At 46.0% G+C, this 21,249-nt stretch overlaps 1 protein-coding gene across 3 annotated transcripts in view; it reads right to left on the bottom strand.

Moving 5' to 3' along the window:
- The window catches only part of ETV5 (ETS variant transcription factor 5), a 59,160-nt gene extending 49,240 nt beyond the window's left edge, over nucleotides 1-9,920 (bottom strand). Inside the window, exons 1-5 of one of the 3 annotated variants that reach the window (XM_045903202.2) lie at nucleotides 9,760-9,920; nucleotides 6,589-6,707; nucleotides 6,367-6,454; nucleotides 6,189-6,236; nucleotides 6,045-6,095 (exon numbers count right to left, since the gene is read on the bottom strand). In XM_045903202.2, coding sequence (XP_045759158.1) covers nucleotides 6,045-6,095; nucleotides 6,189-6,236; nucleotides 6,367-6,454; nucleotides 6,589-6,633 — 232 coding nt within the window. In that variant the 5' untranslated portion in view covers nucleotides 6,634-6,707; nucleotides 9,760-9,920. Of the gene's footprint in view, nucleotides 1-6,044; nucleotides 6,096-6,188; nucleotides 6,237-6,366; nucleotides 6,455-6,588; nucleotides 6,708-9,625; nucleotides 9,648-9,759 lie in introns of those variants that run through there. The other 2 variants (XM_064584012.1, XM_064584020.1) reach the window with 2 other exon arrangements.
- Nucleotides 9,921-21,249: the final 11,329 nt, after the last annotated feature.

The following is a 21,249-nucleotide window of genomic DNA, read 5'->3' as shown; positions in this document are numbered from 1 at the left end:
AGCTTTATAATCCTCCCTACCCACCCCCCCCCCACACACACACCCATGCCCATGAGACATCAAAAGGGAAGAGCATGGATATCTTGGGGTTGGCGGGTGAAATCTACTCCAAGGACAACGCAAAGTACAAGGCTAAAAACTGGTTTGGTTTCTTAGAGATTTTTTTCAAATCTTCAATAATTACCCTGAAGAAGATCTGATGAAGCCAGTCTGACAGCCAGAGTTTATTTCAAGAAAAGCATACTACTTTGTGAAAATCAAATCCAGGAGATAAATTAGCTCTTGGGTTGGTTCTTTTTTTTCATAACATATTTGGCTATTTTCAAATATCTTCTGTTTACCTCTTCTCATTGCCTGCCCGCCCCCCCCCCCCCCCCCCCCCCGCCGCCCACCAAGCTAGTGAGCTCAGAGGGTGACATGGGAAGAATTTCTCTATAGTTTTTCTGACCACAGAATCTCCATTCAATGTCTTGGCTGCTCTGCAGACCAGTGGCAAACTCCTGGCCTCTTGATAGCTAGATCTTATCCTGCTCCCTGGAGTCTTTGTGCCCTGTGCTGCAACTTTCTACCAATGCTTCCTCATTCTGGGCAGGGGAACACCCTTTATTTGCTTTGTGGGGGCTCTTTCCCTGAGAAGAGCTGCTACTCCCTTGCCAAGCCTAAAGGAGTACTTACATTGTGGTTACAGACACACACACACACACACACACACACTCTCTCTCTCTCTCTCTCTCTCTCTCTCCCTTAGGTGCGCCCACCCGCATATACACTAGGGACCTAGTATTTGGCCTCTCCTCCAAGCTGAGCCTCTTAGAAGGCTGGGACAATGATAGAAACTGACGACCAAAGCCTCTGTTAAATGAGCTTGATGAGTTCACAAAATGAATTTTTAAAAAAGCAACCTAATCCCGTACTGGCATCAGCATGCCTGGCGCTTGTCCAAGAGCTGGGAGCTGCAACATGACAAGACTCCGAGCTCCTTGGATTCCGAGTGGAGAAGCACTGTGTGCCAGGGCACAGATGGGGCCCAAGCTGCCTCAAGGGCAGCCGTGCGCCTGAGAGGGGGCTGTCAGCCTCTGAGGCTGGATCTACTCTACCACCATTAAAACTCGAGTAACATGTGGAGGGGACAGTCTCTTGGTAGAGAAGCACACACCCCACCCAAGCCCCCCCCAAACAAATATTTTTTTCTGAGACTGAAATTAAAACAATGATATTCCTAGATGGTAGAAATGGCAGATAATACAAATCCCCAGCTTCATCATGCTACCCATGTCTTAATCTTATAAAAGTAAAGAATGCTGAAACGGGGTAGATGGTGAGTTCTTGAATGATACCAGGATTTTGTTAGCTCTGGAATCTACATCAGTGGTCTGCCGGGCAGACACACATGTAATTCCCTGTCCCAAGTTCTTGCCAAACACAAAGGACTGGAAAGGTTACTGGGTTTTATTAGAGGGCTAAGAGCAGAAAGACATCAAAGAGGAAGAGAAAAAGTCATTGTTTGTAATAAGCCTAACTGAATTAATGTTAGAGAAAATAGATTTTGTGGGAACACTTGGCTCTCTTAGATAAACGGGGACTCTAGGTCTTAGAGCCTTAAGAGTCCTGGTCTAAGGATCTTGGAGGCTATCAAAACAGGAAGGATTTCAAGTCACTTAGCACCTCTCAGTGGTAAGGTAGTGAGTGGGCTAGCTAACAAAGACTTTGAAAGATACACTGTAGCCTGGAGTCAAATGACCTCTCCCCTCCACATACCCCCCCCCCCCCCCCCCAGCAGCACTCCTCTGTCTTCTCCTACCTTCAGAACCTCTGGCTCTCAAAAAGGACAAACTGATAACCTTGACTCCCTCACATCTCTCCTTTTCCAAGTGCCTACTGTTACTTTCTTACCAAACAAAAGACTTTGGGACAACCTTTTCAAATAGAAATGGCCCACGACCACAAAGCAAGTAAACTCAAGAGTTTTGCTCCAAACTGGGCCCCAAATGATGTGCCCTCTCCAAAAGGAAGGCCCTGCCTCTACTCTATCAACTTCATATGTAGTTAAAAAAAAAAAAAAAGTCCAGCTGAATAATCTCCTACTAAAACAGGATTAAGATCAATGTGTTTTAGGCTCAAGGGCTGCCATAACAGTTAATTCTATTTCCCGAGTCACCTATTACAATGTATTTATGAAAAGTCGATTTTATCAGTTAATTAGCCAGTCCTTAGGAAATTACTAGTACTTCCTTCCATCGGTCCATTCTTTTTGAAACACAGATTTAAAAAAGAACACTTCAAGGGGAACATAAGGTCATTTGGATTTTCAAACAGTTCTCTAAATTATATTTGCTATGGAGGCCACAGTTTTAAAATAAGATTTTTATCATGACTTTTCCCCAGTGTAAAATATTTTTGTTATTCAAGATGCTGACAGGTAAACATTCACAATATCACAGCTGAAACAAATGAGTGTGATTAAAAGAAAATTAGAACTGAAATCTCCATTTAAAAAGTACTATTTTTATATGCTAAAATCTAGTAATACCCTTAAGTGCCAAGTTAGTCCAGAAAAATTAATGTAAGCTCCCCCTCCCCAAACCTAAGCACTTTGAGTTCCAATCTTATCCATGGTTTTGATTTATAGTTAATTCTATGAAAATGTACAGTGAAAATGTAGAGTAAAAATGTATACACATCTAACCACTGACTCAGATTTCCAGGTTTGTAACTCTGTGTTAATACACATACACACACTTATTTATATTATATAAGATATATATATACACACAGGTTTATCTGTATGTACACCAGTAGGTCTTATAATAAAGATGTCAGTTTTATAGTTTTTCTGTTTTATAGGCTTCTTCCAAATCCTAGATGGAAAAACTCAAAGCACCAAGATACTTAGTAAGTTTTTCAGGATCATGGAATGAAAAGAACTGAGGTGACAAACTGGGTGGCCAACAGTCTCCCTAAGTCTTCCCTGAGGGTTGGCTCTAGGTTCTTGAAATCATGAGAGAGAGCCTGAACCACACCTGCATGGGCCAGTACCCCCTGGCTCTGCAGCTCTGTGAGAGCTTCTGTAAGGATAATATTTTATAATTTCTTTTTCTCATTTCACCTGACCCCTCCCATTTGCCCCAAACCGCCAGTCAGTCTCTCCAGTTATCTGGACCTTATATTATCCCCTCTGTAAAACGAAGGGGTTGGGAAGACTATCTCTACAAGGTACCTGCAGCCCAGTCTGGGATCTTCAAGGTTACTTCTCAGGACCAGGGGACAATGGGGGGCACTGGCAGAATCCCTCTTGTCTATAGGTTGCACTTTTTGTTGCCTTGAATTTGACCTTTAAGAATTTCCAGATGGGGGGATACTTTACTAATGTCTGTATTTGTGAGGTAAGGTGAAGTCTATATAGCTAGAAGTAAGTTGAACATTTCTATAACACTTAGAAGAACAATGGTTTAATTTATTCAAATCACACTTATGGATAGATGCCTATGGTTAGGAACCCAAATCTGGAAAATTTACAAAATATAATCTCTTTAGAAGCTGAGCTCATAGCACTTACTGAAAAAAGTAAGCCATAATCTTCAAAACTGACATTCTAAAATAAAAATTACTACATTACTTAGTATTTCTTTTTCTCTCTCTCTCACACACACACACACACCTCCCCCCCCACATATAGAAAATTAATCAAATCATCATTAAAAGGACAGATTATAATCAGTGTGTCAGGCCACAGAAGAATATTTGTTACAAATGCTTTTGCTACTACAGAGAAAAGGTTTGCTTTCCTGGGCAAGTGCAAGTTTGGTTTACAGTTCATTGATTGGCTGACTCAAATCAACTCATAAGGTTTTATTAAATTTGAATGAGTTTCTCCCCCTCCCCTGGGATAATCATGGGCTCTTCCAGAAGGTGACTGCAGTGAAAGCTGATCCTCAATCCAAGGCTGGGGGACGTGCTCACAGAGAAGTCTGCCCAGCCCCGGGCTCTGCCAGCTTCCATGCATCCCTGTACTCTTACTTAACCTCTAAGGCAAGCTGATCTATTTGAAGCCTTCCTTCTTAAACCTCCATCTCCCGAAATAAGAGGCAGAGAAGGGGAAAGAATTATTAAAACACTTTTGAGGCTACTCAACCATCTGTTTTATCCTTAAAGGACAGAAAAGCTCAACCTTAAGAAGTTAAAGCAAAAAGCAAACAAAGTAAAAAACACATCACACTTGATAAGCAGAAAGATCTCTGAAAGCATCTCCATTTTAGGTGGGTATGGCCATTTAATTAAAGAATTGAGCACATTCTATTGGCTGAGTGGGAATTATTTCTAAGGAGCCAAAACACATTTATTGATTCCTTCACTTTAGCCTATTCCTGCAGAGAAACATCTCTCCAAATATAAATCTTGTTTACTGACATCTTTCTCTAAAGAGCATACCTTTGCTTCAGCACATGAAATCAATCTGAATGCAGTCATCTCAACTCCCTTTTAACTCTTTGGGTTACAGAGAAACAAACAAAAGTGTCATAAAAGCATTTCAAAGAACTTCTGCCAAGAAAGCCACCTCCCAAACAGACTGCAGTTTTTGCTGCTCTGAGTAGGAAATGGAAAGGCTGGGCCAAATTGTCAACACAGAACAAAGTGGGATTACAAATCCTGTCTTTTATCTTGCAACACACACACACACACACACAGGCACACACACAATATTTGGGTTATCTTTATTTAGCCTTTTAGTGGCAAGCTTCCCAATCACTTGAAAGCAATCAAAGGGCAATAATTAACATACATTTACTTTCCTATAGAAAAAACGATAGCAAGCTGTGACATCGCTAAGGTAACTATGCATTTGTGGGTTACAGTTTATTCCCTTTTAAAGTTTCATGGCATTGTGCCTTGAATAGGAGGTATATCATTAAAGAATGTTTAGCTGGTACCTCTAGGTTTTCATCTAATGACTTAGAACAGTCAGCTTTTACTTAAATACAAAGATACCCTCTCTCTCCTGTGGCATTTACACACATAAACACACACACACACACACACACACAAGATAAAACAAAGCGGGAAGAATTTGTTGGTGCAAAATGAGAAATCGAGTCCTTGCCTGGCTCAGGTGCTTGCTATTATAAACTATGACTAAGAGACATGAATTTCTCTATGATGCAACTCTCAAGAGAGGCAGCATTTTCTCCAGGCCTCTCTTAAACCAGCTCACTCGCCAGTGACTAATGCTCTCTAGAGCTGCCCCGTGCTGCTCACATTTCATCAGCCAGCTTTGTCCTTGAGAGCTCTGCCTGGACCATAAAAGCTCCCAAACCTGTTGAGGACAGCCCGGAAAGATCAGTGAAAAGCTAACCATGCCCTTGCCAGCACCGAGAGCCATCTTTTGAGCTTCCCACTGCATTTATTAACTCAGTGATAGGTGCACTTAATGACCATTTGAAGAATAAGTTTTTACTCCTCTCTGAAAGATAAAGTCCTGACAATTACATAAAAAATAAGAGTAAATCAGGTCACACTGTGACCACCCTGTGTCAACTTAGAAGTAGAAACAAAATTGACAACATGTTGGGTGAAGCCACAATTAACTGGAATCTTCCATTAACTATTTTCTGCACCTTTAAAAGAGAAAAAAATGTCAGACTCATCATCTGCATCAAGGACTTAATTTATAAAACAAACAAACAAACAAAAAAACACCATAAAATAACGTCTGGTTAATGGATGTTAAGTCCAACATCTTATATATATAATGTCAGTTGATCTATAATTTTGAGCTTGAAGCCTTGCAATATTCTTAGGCAAAAAGAAATTTAGGATGAAATTATGTTCAGTAAATCTTTTCTGCAATAGAGTAAAAGCATTTTAGAAATAACTCCAATAAAGAATGAAACAAAAGTTTTGAGGGTTAACTTTGAATTATTTAAAGAAACTAAATGCATTCCACTGTCCAAATATGCTGGCAATGGCTGAAAAAAGTCTTCCAGACATGGATGTTCCAAGACCAAACGTTTTCAGAACAAATGTGCCACCACCAGAAAGGTACTTACAGTTATCAGACTGGAAATCTGGGACAAACTGTTCATCATCAGGAACTTGTGCTGGAAAAGAGATTTTTATTTTAGACATTTAAGTTTTATTACAAAACGCAGTAAAATGTTTCATATGGAAAATCGGACAGCCAAGAAACTTGCCTTCAGCTAACCAAGCCTCTTGAAGTTGACTGAGATCCTGAAACAACTCTGGAATTGAAAACAGAAGACACCAGAATGAGAACTCCTGTGCTAGGGAGAACACGGAGGATGAGTCTACATGCGGCTCTCACAGGGGGCCATTTGAAGAAGCCACAAACCAAAGGGAAAGCTTTACTACCTTCAGAATCATGGGCCAGATCTGTGTCCAAAAACTTCCTCTTTCTGTCAATCACAGGCCGCCCTCTACATTCCTCTGAGCGAGATTTCTGAAAGAGGCCAAAAGACAGTGAAGGCTCAAGGGTAATAAAGGGGTCAAAGGGGGTTGTGCCACTAAACCAATGAGGAGAAGACTCATATTCTAAGAGGGAGAACAAAACAAACCAAAGCCACATAAACTTACCCCTGGGACCATAAAAGGGACTTGCTGATCATAAAACCCATCCATGGTGCTTCCAATGCCTTGAATATCACTTTGAAAGGTTTCAGCATTGAGTAATTTCTGGGGGGAAAGGGGTCCTCCTGTAATAGGAATTTGGGAGATTTTTAACTGAGAGGGAGCAAAGAAGAGAAATGAAGTAATTTTTACTGCTCTTTCTTTAGGACCTGTGCAAAATCGCTACCTTTCTCTAAGGTACTTAAAGCCCACTCAGAGTGTAAGCTTTACAGACTAAAGGTGTGCTTGATTAAGGGCATCAGAAGTTCATAGTGACTTAGTGTCAAATCCATTTACCTAGCCCTCCTGCCCTCTCTCTCTAATCATAAGTTTGCTACTATCTGTTCCCTATAAAAACGAAAACCAAAACCCCTTATTTTCATTATAAAAGGGTGATTTCAAGATTCTCTCCAATAGAAGATTCTCCAGAGCATTTGTAATGTTAGGTCTTTTTTTTTTTTTTTAAGAGATAATTTAATTTTTGACAGTACAGTGACAGGAAGTAGAGAAAATGGGTTTAAGCATTCCAAATTATTGGCAATTAAGAATTTGACATACATAGTGTTTCTAAAAGTAGTTTGTAGGTCAGTGGTAAGACACCATATATAGTTCCAGGAATATATCGATCAGAGATATACTTATCTTCACACAACACTCTTTTAAAACCTAATTCTTCTGTTCAAACAGACAAACGGTCTGTATTGTCACAAATATTCCTATGGCAACTTACAGAGATATCTGTGCTATCAACAACTAAAATAAATAAAATAGCCATGAAAAGTAATGGATCAAGGAAACTAAATTCCATCACACAGACTTTAAATGCATCTCTACCACAGATCTTAAAAAAAACATTAAAAGCAAAAGATCCATGTAAAGAAAATTCAGTTTGTTTCTTACAGGGAAGTAATTTTCCCCAAACTTGCCCCCCCCCAATTAAACTTGTTCCGGCACTGTCAAGTCTTGGGGCTGGGAAGAGAGGTTGAGGGTCAAATGGAAAGGAGGGAATGCTTTCTAATTTGGGAGGAATAAAGTAACAACTTTAGGAAGGTACCATTTTCCTGAACCCTTTGTTTCATTCTCCAAATAGAAATGCAGTTAAATCAACAAAGTGGAGAAAACAGTAATTTCATTTATCCCCAGCTCTAAACAAAGCAAACTGCTTAAGAATAATTCTTTTGTTTACCCTGCATACAAATTTTAAATAGGGAACTTTTTCTCAGTGGGCAATTCCACGCAACTTGTTTTTCTTAAGTGAGCAGGATACAAGAAAACCCTTCGTGGTCAACCTCCTTTCAGCACTCTCGCCCAACTAGTCAGAAATTTTCAAAGTCAAAGAGAAAGAGAGAGAGGAGCAAAACTGCACACAGTCCATAATTTCCTAGAAAAACATGCCCGCTAGCTTGCCTGCATGCCTTCCAAACAGCGCTAAACGTTCAGAATAAAGCCTCTTTCTCAAATGTCATCAACCCGTATACAAAATCTGAGAAACGTCGGCAGTGAGTTGAGGGCCATGAAAATGAGTCCTCTGTAGACTTCAAAATCTGTCCGATTAAATCGTGACCTTAGAAATTCTGTCAGTGTCTATGGGGGAAAGGGACAACGGGGAAGAGATCGGAGGGGGGGACATATTTCCGAGCCTCATGATGAAATACGTTGCAAAACACTTCACCACGAAGAGCAAAAATACCTTTTAAAAATGAAATAAAAGAAAGAAGCTGCCATACGCGAACCAGAAAGAGGCATAGAGGATTTTTAAAGCAGCTCTCAGAGTTCAAGGGCTAGGAAAATCTTGTTTAAAGTATAATTTTTTTTAAAGCCTTAAGGGAGTTTAAACCACTCCCTTTGTGGTCCCCCCTTCCCGGTGCCCCCAGGAAAAGTTTAACGCGGTGCAGCGGCGCGATCGAGGCCCCTCCCCCGCGGCGCGCAGCGGGCCTGGTTTTATGAATGGGAGAGCGAGCCGCGGCCGCCACATCAGGTAAAGGGCTGTAACTGGATCCCTAGCGCTGGGCCCCATTCACAAAACAAGACATACTTCCACCCAATTCCCAGCCTTCCCCATTCATGAAAACTCCTTCAGATGCGCCCCCGCCCCCACTTCCAACGCACGCCCAGCCTCCGACGCAGGCCCCTCACCCCCAGAGATTTCAGAAGAAAGCTCAATGCTTCATTCACAAAAAGGGAAAGAAAAAAAAAAAAAAACCGCAGGGAGCAGCGAGCCAACGAAAAGAAACCCGCTTCATTCATAAAGTCATCCACATTCATAAAACCGAGCTGCGGCGCCGGGCGCTACCAACCACCCCCAACCTCCAAACATCTCTCTTTGGCACTCCTCAACCAGGAGTTCGGTTCCCTCCAGAGCTCTCCTCTCCTCTGAAAATGCGGACAGATCGCTAATCCAGTGAGAGGCTCCAGCATCTCTCCATCTCCCCACCCTCCGCACCCGTTTTTTCCCCTACTAGCCCCAGGCCGCTGCTCTGATGCTCCCCGACTTCTCGAGAACCGCGATGCAGCCTGACGCCCTCAGGCTGCTGGGGTGGGAGTTGGGGGATTGAGTGTCCACTTCCCACAATCTGAAACTTGCAAGGCCTGCATAAGTTCCTGGCCAACCCCCAATCCCTCAGGCTGCACATGCCTGTGTCACTTAACCCCTCCTGGTGCTTTGGGGGGGCATCACCTCTCAAATATTCCCCTTTAAGCTGCTTCCCGCCCCCTCCTCCCCACTGCAAAGCTCCGCCGGGCGTCTCTTCTCGCGAGCCTCCAAGGCTCCTCCGGGCTCTCAGACCTCCAGAGACTGTAAAGCCCCGCAACTCCGCGTCCCTCCCCCCCCCATCCCCACCCGAGAGCCCCCGCACCTCACGCCCGGGCGCGCCTCCCCGCGATGTGCGGAAACCCGCTCTCTGAGCGCTCCGGAACCGTTAGCTACCCCCACCCTACGCCTCCCAAGAACCGAACCGGACCCGGCCACGAGAGCAGGGGGCGGCCAGCCGGGGGGGGGGGGTACCTCAGTCCAGATAGAAAGTGCACCCGGACTTTGAGGATTCTGAATCAGCCAGTGAACTCTTGCGGGCTGAGCCCTTCGGACCGGCTCCTGAACACCCCTTCCGATGCCCTCCTGCCTCCTCGACGCCCCCTCACCTGAGGCAGCCGCTCTCCTCCGGTTGCAGCGGCCCCGGGGCGCAGGCGCGCTCACGCACGCGCGCACCGCGCCTGGGCGCCTGGGCGAATGGCTGGGCCGAACCGCTCGGGGGACGCTGAACCGCTCCGCGCACCAGCGGCTGGACTCTGCGCCGCAGCTGCCAACCAGGCTGGAGCGCTGGCCCGGCCCCCCGGGGCCTGCTGCTCCGCCTGCCACCATTGGCCCGCGGTCCTAGCTCAGCCTGGTTCTCATTGGCCCGAGGCCGCTCCTGCGCCTGTCCATCACGTCTTGTTTACCCTGTCTGCGGGCAAATCCAGCCAAGCCGCCCCATCCACTCCAGCCCCCATTGGTCAATATCGCTTTCCTCTCCACCCCCTCAGGGGTCTGTTTTACATAATTTATGCACCGGGGGCCATTGGCCAATCAGCACAGGCTTGTTTATATAATGAATGTAAGGACGTTTTTCATTCATAAAAAACGCGACCTGAGGGGGAAGCTTAGCTGAGTCAGTGAAGCACTTAAAGGGGCCGAAGCCGCGGAGAGTCGCCTTTACTTCCCTCCCCGCAGCTCTCCCAACTTTTCACCGAGGCATGGCTCTTCCCCGTCTCCATTCACCCCTATTACCCCACCCCCACGCCCCGCCCCGCAACGCCACCGCCAGGATGGGCCACTGGGCGCCAGACGTTCGCAGCTGCAGCACCAAGCAAAGTTATCATTTTAGAATTCAGGCGAGAGGAATTCGTCATTCCACCCAGAGAGAAACTCGCTGACCGACCTGGGCGTTCGGCCCACAGAAACACAGAAAACGGAAACCGAGCCCTCTAATCTTAGTTACCTTTAAGAGAGGCCTTAATTTCCTTTAACCAGGTTTCCAGTGGGGAAGAATAAGCAGTATCTCCCTTTAAAATCTGAGCTCTCAAACAGATTTTGGTTACTATTTTATCCTGGCGGGCCTAAGGCCCAAACAAATTCCGTTTGCTCCCCCTGTTTAATTGCAGTTTACAACCTCCGCCAGAATAGGTTCTGGACCCGAGATGAGATGAGAGAGGGTCGGAGCTCAAAGAAATCCTCTCCAGGGATGGCACCAACCAGTCAACCGACCTAGAAACGTAAATCCCTCCGAAACGGGCCTGCAGAGTTAGACCGCCTGCCTCCCTTCCGGGACTGCTTGTTTTCCATTTAAGTGTTGAATGCAAGATGGTGCATTTGCGAATTAGATCCCGTGCAGCTGGGAACGGCGAGAAGCTACTCTGCCTGCCAAATGATCGGGCACTAGCTGCAATTGCTGAGATTCTTAACAGGGTGTTCCAGGAAACAAATAAATAAGCAAACCTCTCCCCACTCTGCCCCCTCTACCCGCTCCTGTGAAGGCGGGGCAGCTCTCTGCGCTCCCCAGGATGTTGGGGTGCCCTGCCATTCACCCCGCGTGCCCGTGGTAGGGAGGAAAGACGCCAAATGTTAGGAGAGAGCCCCTAGTGAAGGGGGTAGCCAACTGTGGGGCTACCACCACCCCTGCCTGGGGAATGCAATGTGGATGTTGAGGGGAAAAAAATTTTTTTAAGTCAAAATTTGCCCACCTTCTTTTCGGCTTCCATTTGTGTATCTTAAAGAGAGAAGCCACTTGGTTTGTCATTTATAGCCCAAGAAATGTTGGGGTTCACCAAAGGAACCTGGAGTACCCTGCTTGAGTCCTGGACCCAGCACTGGTCCTTCGTGAGCTGTTGGCTTTTGCAAGAGACTCGGGGAACATGAGTTGATGGGTGGGAAGGTGCTCTGAACTTTAAACAAGCAGTTCCATGATACTTAATTTCCTAATAGAGCATTTTGCTTCTGACGCCAGCTCAAGGACAGTTTTTCCCTTAGTGCCTCTCTTCATTCCCCAGATAGTACTGTACTGGCTGGAGATTTTAACCCAGTCCTGCTGTGCTGCCACTGGGTTGCTACCAGCCCTGAGGGCTTTTTCTCTCCAGCTAGACTCCCAGCCCAGGTTAGCTCCCAACCACTTCCTCCCCTAAGGCAGGCAGGCCCCAGAGTCCCTATGTGAGAGAAATAGCATGTGCCTCTGTTGCTCAGCAAACCACCAGGAAATAGCATTTGAACCCCAAATGATGGAGGACAGAACAGGTTGACACCATAGGGAAACAGATTTTAGCTTAGTGTAGCATGAGGAAGGACTTTGGGATGTTTGGAGTGGCCAGTGAAGGAACACTCCCACTGGTAATGAGTGTCCTGCCACAGGACGCATTTATGCAGAAAGATTTAAGGATAGAGCAGAGGGACCACTGCAGTGGGTGGGATAGATGCATGCAGAGAATTGTTCTAGCTCTAAGAGTCTGATTCTGGAATTTGGAGCTTGTGTTGGAGAGGGAGGTCCTTGGGCCCAGGCACCGTATCTGCAGTGTGAAATGTGATGGTATAACTCATGATGACCAACCTTGGCAGGCTGACTCCTGGGCACAGAGTCGGTTCCTTTTTGTTTAGTGTTTCTGATGTCTTTTCTCCACACCTCTTCCTTCTTTTTTTCTGCCTCTCCTTCTTGGTGACTTATGTCCTCTGCTCCCATCCCTATTCCACTCCCCATCTTCTCTTGTTATCTTTGCTTTATAAGAGTTCCTTAACTCTTAGGGGGGTGCCCAGGTGGCTCAGTCGGTTAGGGCTCTTGATTTCAGCTCGGGTCATGATCTCAGGGTGGTGGGATCAAGCCCTGCATCAGGCTCCGTGCTCAGTGCAGAGTCTGCTTGTCCCTCTCCCTCTGCTCCTCACCACCCCCCACTCACTCTCTCTCTCTCAAATAAATAAATAAAATCTTTTAAAAAGAGTTAAGTGTCAGTATTTAGAAGTTCTTTATCTAGTACATTGAGTCTTTCCTCCTTAGAACATTACTTACAGCATATGTTCTAATGTACAATTTCTTCTCTTCCAGGAGAGTAACAGGACTGGAAAAGATAACAAAAAGAGTGACCAGTCCTCTGGAACATTCATCTAGGGTCAACCTAGCTTTTGTTCTCCAGTGGTAGCCAAACTCACTTAATTACAACAGGATAACTTGCACCTTGTTCTTCAATGTGCAGTGTGTCTTCAGGGAAACAACATGGAAAAATGGAAAAACAAGTCCCTTGCCCCAAGCCTGAAAACGTCTGTTCCCTTAGAGGACAGCTCTTAAAATTTTCCCTAAAATCCCCAAAGCAGTTTAAAGTGTAAAGCAGGCAACTCTGCCTCCAGCCGATCACCAAGATGGCGGTGGGAAATGTGGCCGTGTCCTGCTCTCGGTCCCTCACCTTGAGAAACTGCCTCCCATTCCGCTATTAGAACTGTTGTGGTGAGTGTAGCCCTGGGTGGAGGCTGGAGTGTGGGCTACATGGTCCCTTCTGGTATAATATGGAGGAAGGGACTTGAGGGCAATGGCAAAAAGGTAAGGAAATGTTTGTTCGTTTGCTTGTTTTGTCTTCAAGGGAGAGATAAAGAACTCTATTTGGCTAGCACCTCTTCCTTTCTCAAATTCAGGAGTAAATACCCTAAAAATGGAAGAGAGAAAAGAAAATATTTTAGATTCAATGTCTCTTTAAACAAACAGGGGCCATATTGCCTTCAGGGTTCCTTATAGCCAGGGAATAATAACAGCTGACATTTACTGAGTGCTTAATATGAGCCAGACACTTTCCCAAACCCTTCGCATGTGTTAAGCACATTTAGTCCCAACAACCGTCCTCTGAGGGAGGTACAATTATTACCACCTCCACTTTTCACAGATGAGGAATTTTCAGTCCGGGAAGGTTCCATAAATCACTCCAGGTCACAGAGCCAGCACCCAGTGAGAGGGAGAGTGTACCTAAGGGGGCCCCTCCGGAGCCCGCCAGTCCCCACTCTGCTGGGCCGCCTCAGCCCCAGGGAAGGAAGCTGCAGGACCACAGCCAGCGATGAAAGAGTACCTCACTGCCGCAGGCCGGTTAGGGGATTTGCTTGTACTAAGCCACTTGACCTTCCTAACAGCCCTGTGATGTCCACACCATTCCTATGCCGGTTTTACAGATGAGGAAGCTGAGGCACAGAGAGGTTAGGGAATTTGTCTAAGATCTAAGAGTAGGAGTGGGGAGTCAGGAGCTGAAAGCAGCTCTTGAATGGAGTCCTTGCTCTGAAACACTTCACCCTGAAGTCTCCGTTCTGGCTGTTTTCCCTCTGTGCCTTTCCCTCATTTGCCTTCGGGGCTCTTATTGGCCACTCCCACGGAAGTCCTGGTGCTTCCTTGGGAACTCGCTCCAGCAACTCCCACCTGACTTATGAATGACTCTCCTGGGCCAAAAAGACTTGGTCTTCAGTGAAGCCACTTTGAGAAAGAGAATGGAAATTTCGTTCACTGAGCATCACCTAGACGCCAAGCTCCATGATAGACGCTTCATGTACATTGTCTTGGTTGATAGTCCCAATCCTCTTCAGAGGGAGCAACAATACCCAATTTGCAGCTGTGAAAACTGAGGGTCAAAGCGAGAGGTTAACAAACACGTCTGAGGTGTCATAGTGAGGAAGGAACAAGCCAGGCCTCTGACCCACGGGCCTAGTGGGAACTTACTCCTCTCCTGGTCCATTTCCTAAGCTTGAGGACATCCTCTGTCCTGCCTCCTTCTCTTAACTTTCAATTCTTAGATTGTAGAAAACATCTACTCTCCAGGAAACCTGGGGGCACATGTCATGTTTACATACCTGATGGCTGAGGGATTTCTTCCTTGAGCCCAAAACCTTAAGAAGAAAAAAACAGTAGAGTGAAAGTCTTCGGAAACTTCCTAGGCCTCCCATGGCCTCCAGGAAGGAGTCAGCTCTGCAGTGGGCTCTCCACTGTGTACGCGTGCCCCTGCTGTCTCTCCCGAGCCTCCTGGGCCCTCGGGTCGGACCAGTCACAGCCCCACATCCTGCTCTACCTCCCAGGCCCAAGAAGGAGCCCCCCAGCCTGCTGGAATCTGGGGGAGGGGGGCATCCCGAGTCTTACCTTTCAAGTTTTCTGGCTCCTGTGCCACATCAGTGTGTCAGTCAGAACTTGTCCGTATGTTAAGAACATGCCTCTCCAGCAGCCCTTCACAGCTACTGTAATTTTTTGCTTCTGATCCGCCAAGAGAAAGCCACCAACCAAGCGAGTTTGAATTGGGCGTAGAGAAAGGGTCCGTGGGTTCTGGGTGAGAGCCACAGGGCCCCCTCCAATGAGGAAGTGGATGAACTTGAATGTGTCGACTTGTTAAAATCTATTTTGGGGGCGCCTGGGTGGCTCAGTTGGTTAAGCGACTGCCTTCGGCTCAGGTCATGATCCTGGAGTCCCGGGATCGAGTCCCGCATTGGGCTCCCTGCTCGGCGAGGAGCCTGCTTCTCCCTCTAACCCTCCCCCCTCTCATGTACTCTCTCTCTCTCAAATAAATAAATAAATCTTTATAAAAAAAATCTATTTTGACCACTCAGAGTCCTCTTTTTGCTTCCCTTCTGCCATTAGTGGAGAGTTCCTTATGGCCAGGGGTTGACACTTACTGCGACATTCCCAGTTCAGCCCCCCACGTATGAGTAGCAGGCTCAGAACTTGCCCGCCTCGGGCTCTGCAAGGCCTTGCTTTGGCATCACCCCTTGGGCCCGCTGGAACAGCAGGCTGGTGGGGCTGGAATGTGGATTCTCTCAGGGGCCTGCTTCAGCGTGGCAGCTGTAGAGCGGGTGGTAAGGAGGGTGGTCCTTTCAGCTCTTGGCTTGGCTTGTTAAGCACCCACCTCTGCTTCAGCTCTGTCAGGCCTGTGGAGGGGGCTGCATTTAGTTTGAGTTGGACAAAGGAAAGATCAGGCACGGCCACTGGTAAGGGGGCCCCCAGGTGAAATGTCCCATCCGTGGATTTGATCATATGACTTCAACTGGGCATCTGGCCTATCCCTTCAACCTGAGGCAGTCCTTCCCCTTTATTACCATACGGAGCCAAACAATCAGAGTGTTTAAAAACAGGTAACGTCCCCTTCTGTCTCTCCTCCACCATGATTCTTGCTAGTAGTCTGTCCCCTGCCCCTTACCTCTGGGACATAAGGCAGCTTCTATTTAAACCAGAGCCTGCCTAAAAACCTCTCCTCATCCCTGCCCCTCTCCCTTCTCCATATTCTCTCCCATTAAGTAGCCAAATTACATAAGCAAAACTGCAAAATATGAGAACAGCTTCCCATCCCAGGAAAGCTCGGACTTCTCTGCCCCATGGAAGGGGCTCCAGTCCTCTGTCTGTTCCTCCTTGCACGTGGGGTCTTCCTCGGGGCAGGACACAGGTGCTCATACAGTTTGGCTCCCATCTCTGTGGTCCCATCGCTGAATGTCTAGGAGGCTGGAAGGTCGACATCTTGCTCTTAAGAGAGATTATCAGCTTGAGGTAAGGGCATGCTCGGACATCTCAACTGTGACCTATTTTGTGTGTTTGTTTACTTTTTACTGAAGCATATATACAGGCAAGTATACAAATCGTAAGTGTAGAACTCGATGAATTTTCACAAAGCAAACACCTCTGTGGATCTAGACCCAGATCACAAGACAGAACGTTATCAGCTCCCTGCTCCCAAAAGACCTCCTCATGCCCCCTTCTACTCATTGACTCCCTCTCCCCACTCCCCACAAAGGTAGCCACCATCCTGGCTTCTGCTCTTATAGATCAATATTGCCTATTTCTCTTTTTTATAGATGGGATTGTATAGTACAAACTCTTCTGCGTCCGGTTTCTTTTCTTTACTATATTTGGAAGAGTCATTCATTTTGTAGTGTGTAGCTGTGTTTCATTCAGTCTTTGCTGCATAGTTTCCCATCGTATGAATATATTACAGCTGATTGATCCATTTTACTGCTCGTGGACATTCGTGCAGTTTCTAGTTTTTGCTATTACTATTGACACGGCTATGAATATTCTAGTGAGACTGTAGGTATTAACCTAGTCTGAATCGGTTCATTTAAAATGTGGTCATAAGAGGCACCTGGCTGGCTCAGTCAGAAGGGCATGCAACTCTAGATGTCGGGGTTGTGAGTTGGGTACAGAGATTACTTAAAAATAAATTAAAAACTTAAAAAAAATTTTTAAATGTAGTCATAAGATTCATTTTCGTGTCTTAGTTCTTTGAAAAGTGACAGAGACTCATGACAAAAATTCTCAACATCCCAGAAAGGTGTGGAAAACAAAAGCCCCTTCATCACTTCCTTTACCCGTAATCCAGAATCATGCTCTATTAACAGTGTCTTGTATATCAGTCTAGATGTTTTCTACTGCTCAGACAATCATATCTAAGGATACGCTTCATACCCTTAAAAAACTCCATAAACTGGATTTTATTACACTCCATTTCTGCCCCTGCCTCTCCCCGCTGAGCGTTACAGAGTCCGGGCAATCAGTGGATGCCGGGGAAGGTGAATGGCCTATCCCTCCTGTCAGACGCGAACCTGGGCTATCACTTTGAATGCGCTCTTATTAAGGTAAGACATGGGAGTTTATGCAGCAGGAACTTCCATTTCTACTTCCTTACACATTTCTTGAGGGGCTGGTGTCCCCCGCGTGGAGCTTGTCTGAGAAGAGCTCCCAGCCTGGTGGGAGGTGGGTGCAAGGCACAGAACAAATAGCTACGATATGAAGTTTACAGGCGTGGTAACAGGGGCCCGTAAATGGGTTCTGAGAGTACAAAGGAAGGAGCAGTGAGTACTTCCTGTTAGGGTCAAGGGAGGCATCAGAGAGAGTTGACATTTGGGCCAGCTGGAATGTTTAATTACTAGGACTTGGCTGGGCAGAGCAAGAAGGGAAAGGCCTTCCAGGCAGAAGGAAGGACCCTCACAGACATAGCGAGGCTGGGCAGTAACTGGCATGTTCAGGGACTGGCCATTGCTTCTGTGTGGCTAGACCACTGGATGGAAGGATGGTGACTGGAGACAGGAGATGACTGAGACAGGGTGAAATAGGGATTGGGGAGATAAGATATCAGGGGTCTTATACAGTCATTACGGGGGTGATCATCCACATTTTGGAATTGTGGGCTACATCTCTTAGGTGCTTAAAAACGAAAGGCCGAAAGACACGGAGTGATTGCTTCCAACATCACCTCCTCCGAAATACCCTTGATTAAAGTATTGATCACATTGTTCCTGTGTTTGTGTTGTCCACGGGACAAACTCCTCTCATAGGGACCCCCTTGTATGCTTGTCTGAATTGCCCAGCCCAGAACACAGCACCTGCATTTAGCAGGAGGTCACCAAAGGATGAATGAGTATGTGAATGAACAGCAAGTGATTTTGACTGCCTGGCAAAACTGCTTGAGAAAGGGGGTGGCTGGGTGAGCGTCTCTTGGTGGATTTGTTTTTAGGCACGCCCAGCTTCTGCCTGCCCACATGGTGGGAGAGGAATGAGGAGCTGGTGACCTTAGCCTCTGGACCAGCTCAGGCTGTCTGCTGAGGGAAGTGCTTCATTTCCTTAGCAACACTACCTGCGCCCAACATGGGGCTTCAGTTCAGCCAGACTGGGGGTGGCATGGAGCTTGGTGAAACCCTCCAGCCTCACCTCTGCCTTTGGCAACCCAGGGGGAGTTCATACTGCACTAAAATGCCCACATCTTCCATTTCCATTTTGGAAATCTGGGCCTTGCTCAGAAAAAGGGGATCAGCCTCCTCATTGACTCCTTCGACCTAGATCCTCCCCTGCAGACAGCCCCTTAGCCACTGGGCTGGTGACATGAAACAGGTTGGAAGAACCCCTTTCCCTTTCTCCTCAGTCTGCCTGGCCTTCCTAAGTGCGGCCGGCTCTCTGGAAGAGACCCCCACCCCCACCCCTGAGGGCCCCCTTTAGGCAGGCCAGAAAAATCAGCATTTCCACCTGACCTTCGAGGAATTTTTTTTTACCAGGTAGCACCCTGGGTGGGGGAATTTTCCATGCCTTTTGACTTAACTGCCCTTGCAATCTTTCCTCGTTCCTGCTGCTCTTTTCTGCATACCTAATTGCTTTGTCTATTTATCTGGGTTTCATCTGGACCTTCCCACTTAGGAATGTTCATTTTGTACCTGGAAACTGATCCCAGGGCCTGTTCCGACAGGGTCGTCTCAACCACAGTAGAACATAAATGCTAAATATGGTCTTCCTCTTCCTCCCTATGTATTAGACTGCCTTCCATGTGGAGATGTAATTTTTCATTCCAGGATCCGTGTTTTACCCTTTCCAACCCACACATTGCCAAAAGCATGCGGGCAGCATTCATTTACAACTCTGTGTATACCGTGCAGATGTAAATGGTTGTGAGGTAATCCATCAGGTAATAATGGTAATTGCTCTGTATAGACTCACGTCTGGAAGAAGCTCTTTGTTTATTAAAAAATCTTCAGTGGGCTAGATTACCTCTCCAGCTTCCCAGACTCACTGTCTTCTCTTGCAGTTACTAAGTTATACCTGCCCTCCCTTGTGTGGTGAACAGAGGGAACAGAGGGGGAATTTGGAGCCAAAGCCCCAGTTCATACTTCAGCGCCATCGCTATTAATTATGTGACTCTTGGTTCAGGCCACTTCACTTCTCCGCATGTGAGTCTCCTGTCGAAAAAATGGGAATAATAACAGAGTAGTTTGACTGTTCAGTGAGATTGGGTGTGAAGGTGTTCAGTGCCAAGTAGGCAGGAGTAGTGGGACTGGGTTTTCATCGTGGCTCTGCCACTTGCTAAGTGGGTGAATTTGAGCAAATTCAATCTCTCCGAGCCTCAGTTTTATCACTGTAAGATAGGGATCCTAATGCAAACCTTAGGGTTTCCAAGAAGGAATAAATAGGATATTTGAAAAGCATCTAGCGCAGTGGGATAGATTAGAAACATAACACATCCGTCTCCCTCCCTTCTTCTCTGTATAAATTCAGGTGCTGGATGAACCTTTCATGACCACTCCTGACCTTTGCAATACTTCCTGGGATAAATGAAAGAGTTTCTAACGTCTCACTTCTCAATGTGATATTTTCCTTTCTTGTAGATCTCATTAGTGTTTTCTTCCTAACTACTTTTCTCTGATGTCTAGTGTTTCTCTCTCCATTGATTTCTGAAGGAACTAAAGGAGTTCTGTTGGATCTCAGGACAGAGGGCAGAATGCCTTCATGAAGGATGTATTATATGAATGGGATCTTGCAGAATGCTGAGGAGGTATTTTTAAAAAAATTTTTTTAAATTTAATTTTATTATGTTATGTTGGTCACCGTATAATACATCATTAGTTTTTGATGTAGTGTTCCATGATTCATTGTTTGCATATAACACCCAGTGCTCCATGCAATACGTGCCCTCTTTAATACCCATCACCAGGCTTACCCATCCCCCCACCCCCCTCCCCTCTAGAACCCTCAGTTTGTTTCTCAGAGTCCATAGTCTCTCATGGTTTGACTCCCCCTCTGATTCCCCCCCTTCATTTTTCTCTCCCTGCTATCTTCTTCTTCTTCTTCTTTTTTTTTTTAACATATAATGTATTATTTGTTTCAGAGGTGCAGGTCTGTGATTTATCGGTCTTACACAATTCACAGCACTCACCATAGCACATACCCTCCCCAGCGTCTATCACTCAGCCACCCCATCCCTCCCACCCCCCACCACTCCAGCAACCCTCAGTTTGTTTCCTGAGATTAAGAATTCCTCATCTCAGTGAGGTCGTATGATACATGTCTTTCTCTGTTTGACTTATTTCGCTCAACATAATACCCTCCAGTTCCATCCACGTCGTTGCGAATGGCAAGATCTCATTCCTTTTGATGGCTGCATAATATTCCATTGTGTGTGTGTATATATATATATATATATATATACACACCACATATTCTTTATCCATTCATCTGTTGATGGACATCTTGGCTCTTTCCACAGTTTGGCTATTGTGGACATTGCTGCTATAAACATTGGGGTGCACGTACCCTTTCGGATCCCTACATTTGCATCTTTGGTGTGAATACCCAGTAGAGCAATTGCTGGGTCATAGGGTAGCTCTATTTTCAACCTTTTGAGGAACCTCCATACTGTTTTCCAGAGTGGCTGCTGAGGAGGTATTCTTTGGCGGAGAAGGGTGTGTGGCGAGCATGGGCAGAACAGGATGATAAAAGCACAAATATGCATGAGTGTGTGGTATTGGGGAAGGAGGGGTGTCATGGGTCTGAAGCAGTGGTTTACAAAGTCACCCAGGTGTCCTGGCTCACAGCATTCAGAATTTTCTTATGCAAAGAACACTACGATTTTTTTAAAAAGGTGATCACAAAAGTACGGGGTATAGAAGTCTCTCACATGCACCCAAGCAATTTAATTAGTAGAAAATCGGAATTTATTTTTTGTGTACATATAAAACCACAATGTGAGCACATGTCTGTGAAATAAACAAGCTACTGAAGACACACAATGGGCTGTTCCCGAGGCTTTTCCACAATTTTTCACCAGGGACTGTTTTTTCGCTCTGCCATCTGCAGGCTCTCACTGGAGATAGGCAGAGCTGCTGGTGCCAAAGGTTTAACAAAA

Source organism: Mirounga angustirostris, unplaced genomic scaffold, assembly GCF_029215605.1.
Source record: "Mirounga angustirostris isolate CCGP_5_RB_7025 unplaced genomic scaffold, mMirAng1.0.hap1 SCAF_1, whole genome shotgun sequence".
In the NCBI taxonomy this organism is placed as follows: Eukaryota; Metazoa; Chordata; class Mammalia; order Carnivora; family Phocidae; genus Mirounga; species Mirounga angustirostris.
Note: the sequence above shows the minus strand (reverse complement) of the source record. Positions and strands in the feature narration are given on the sequence as shown.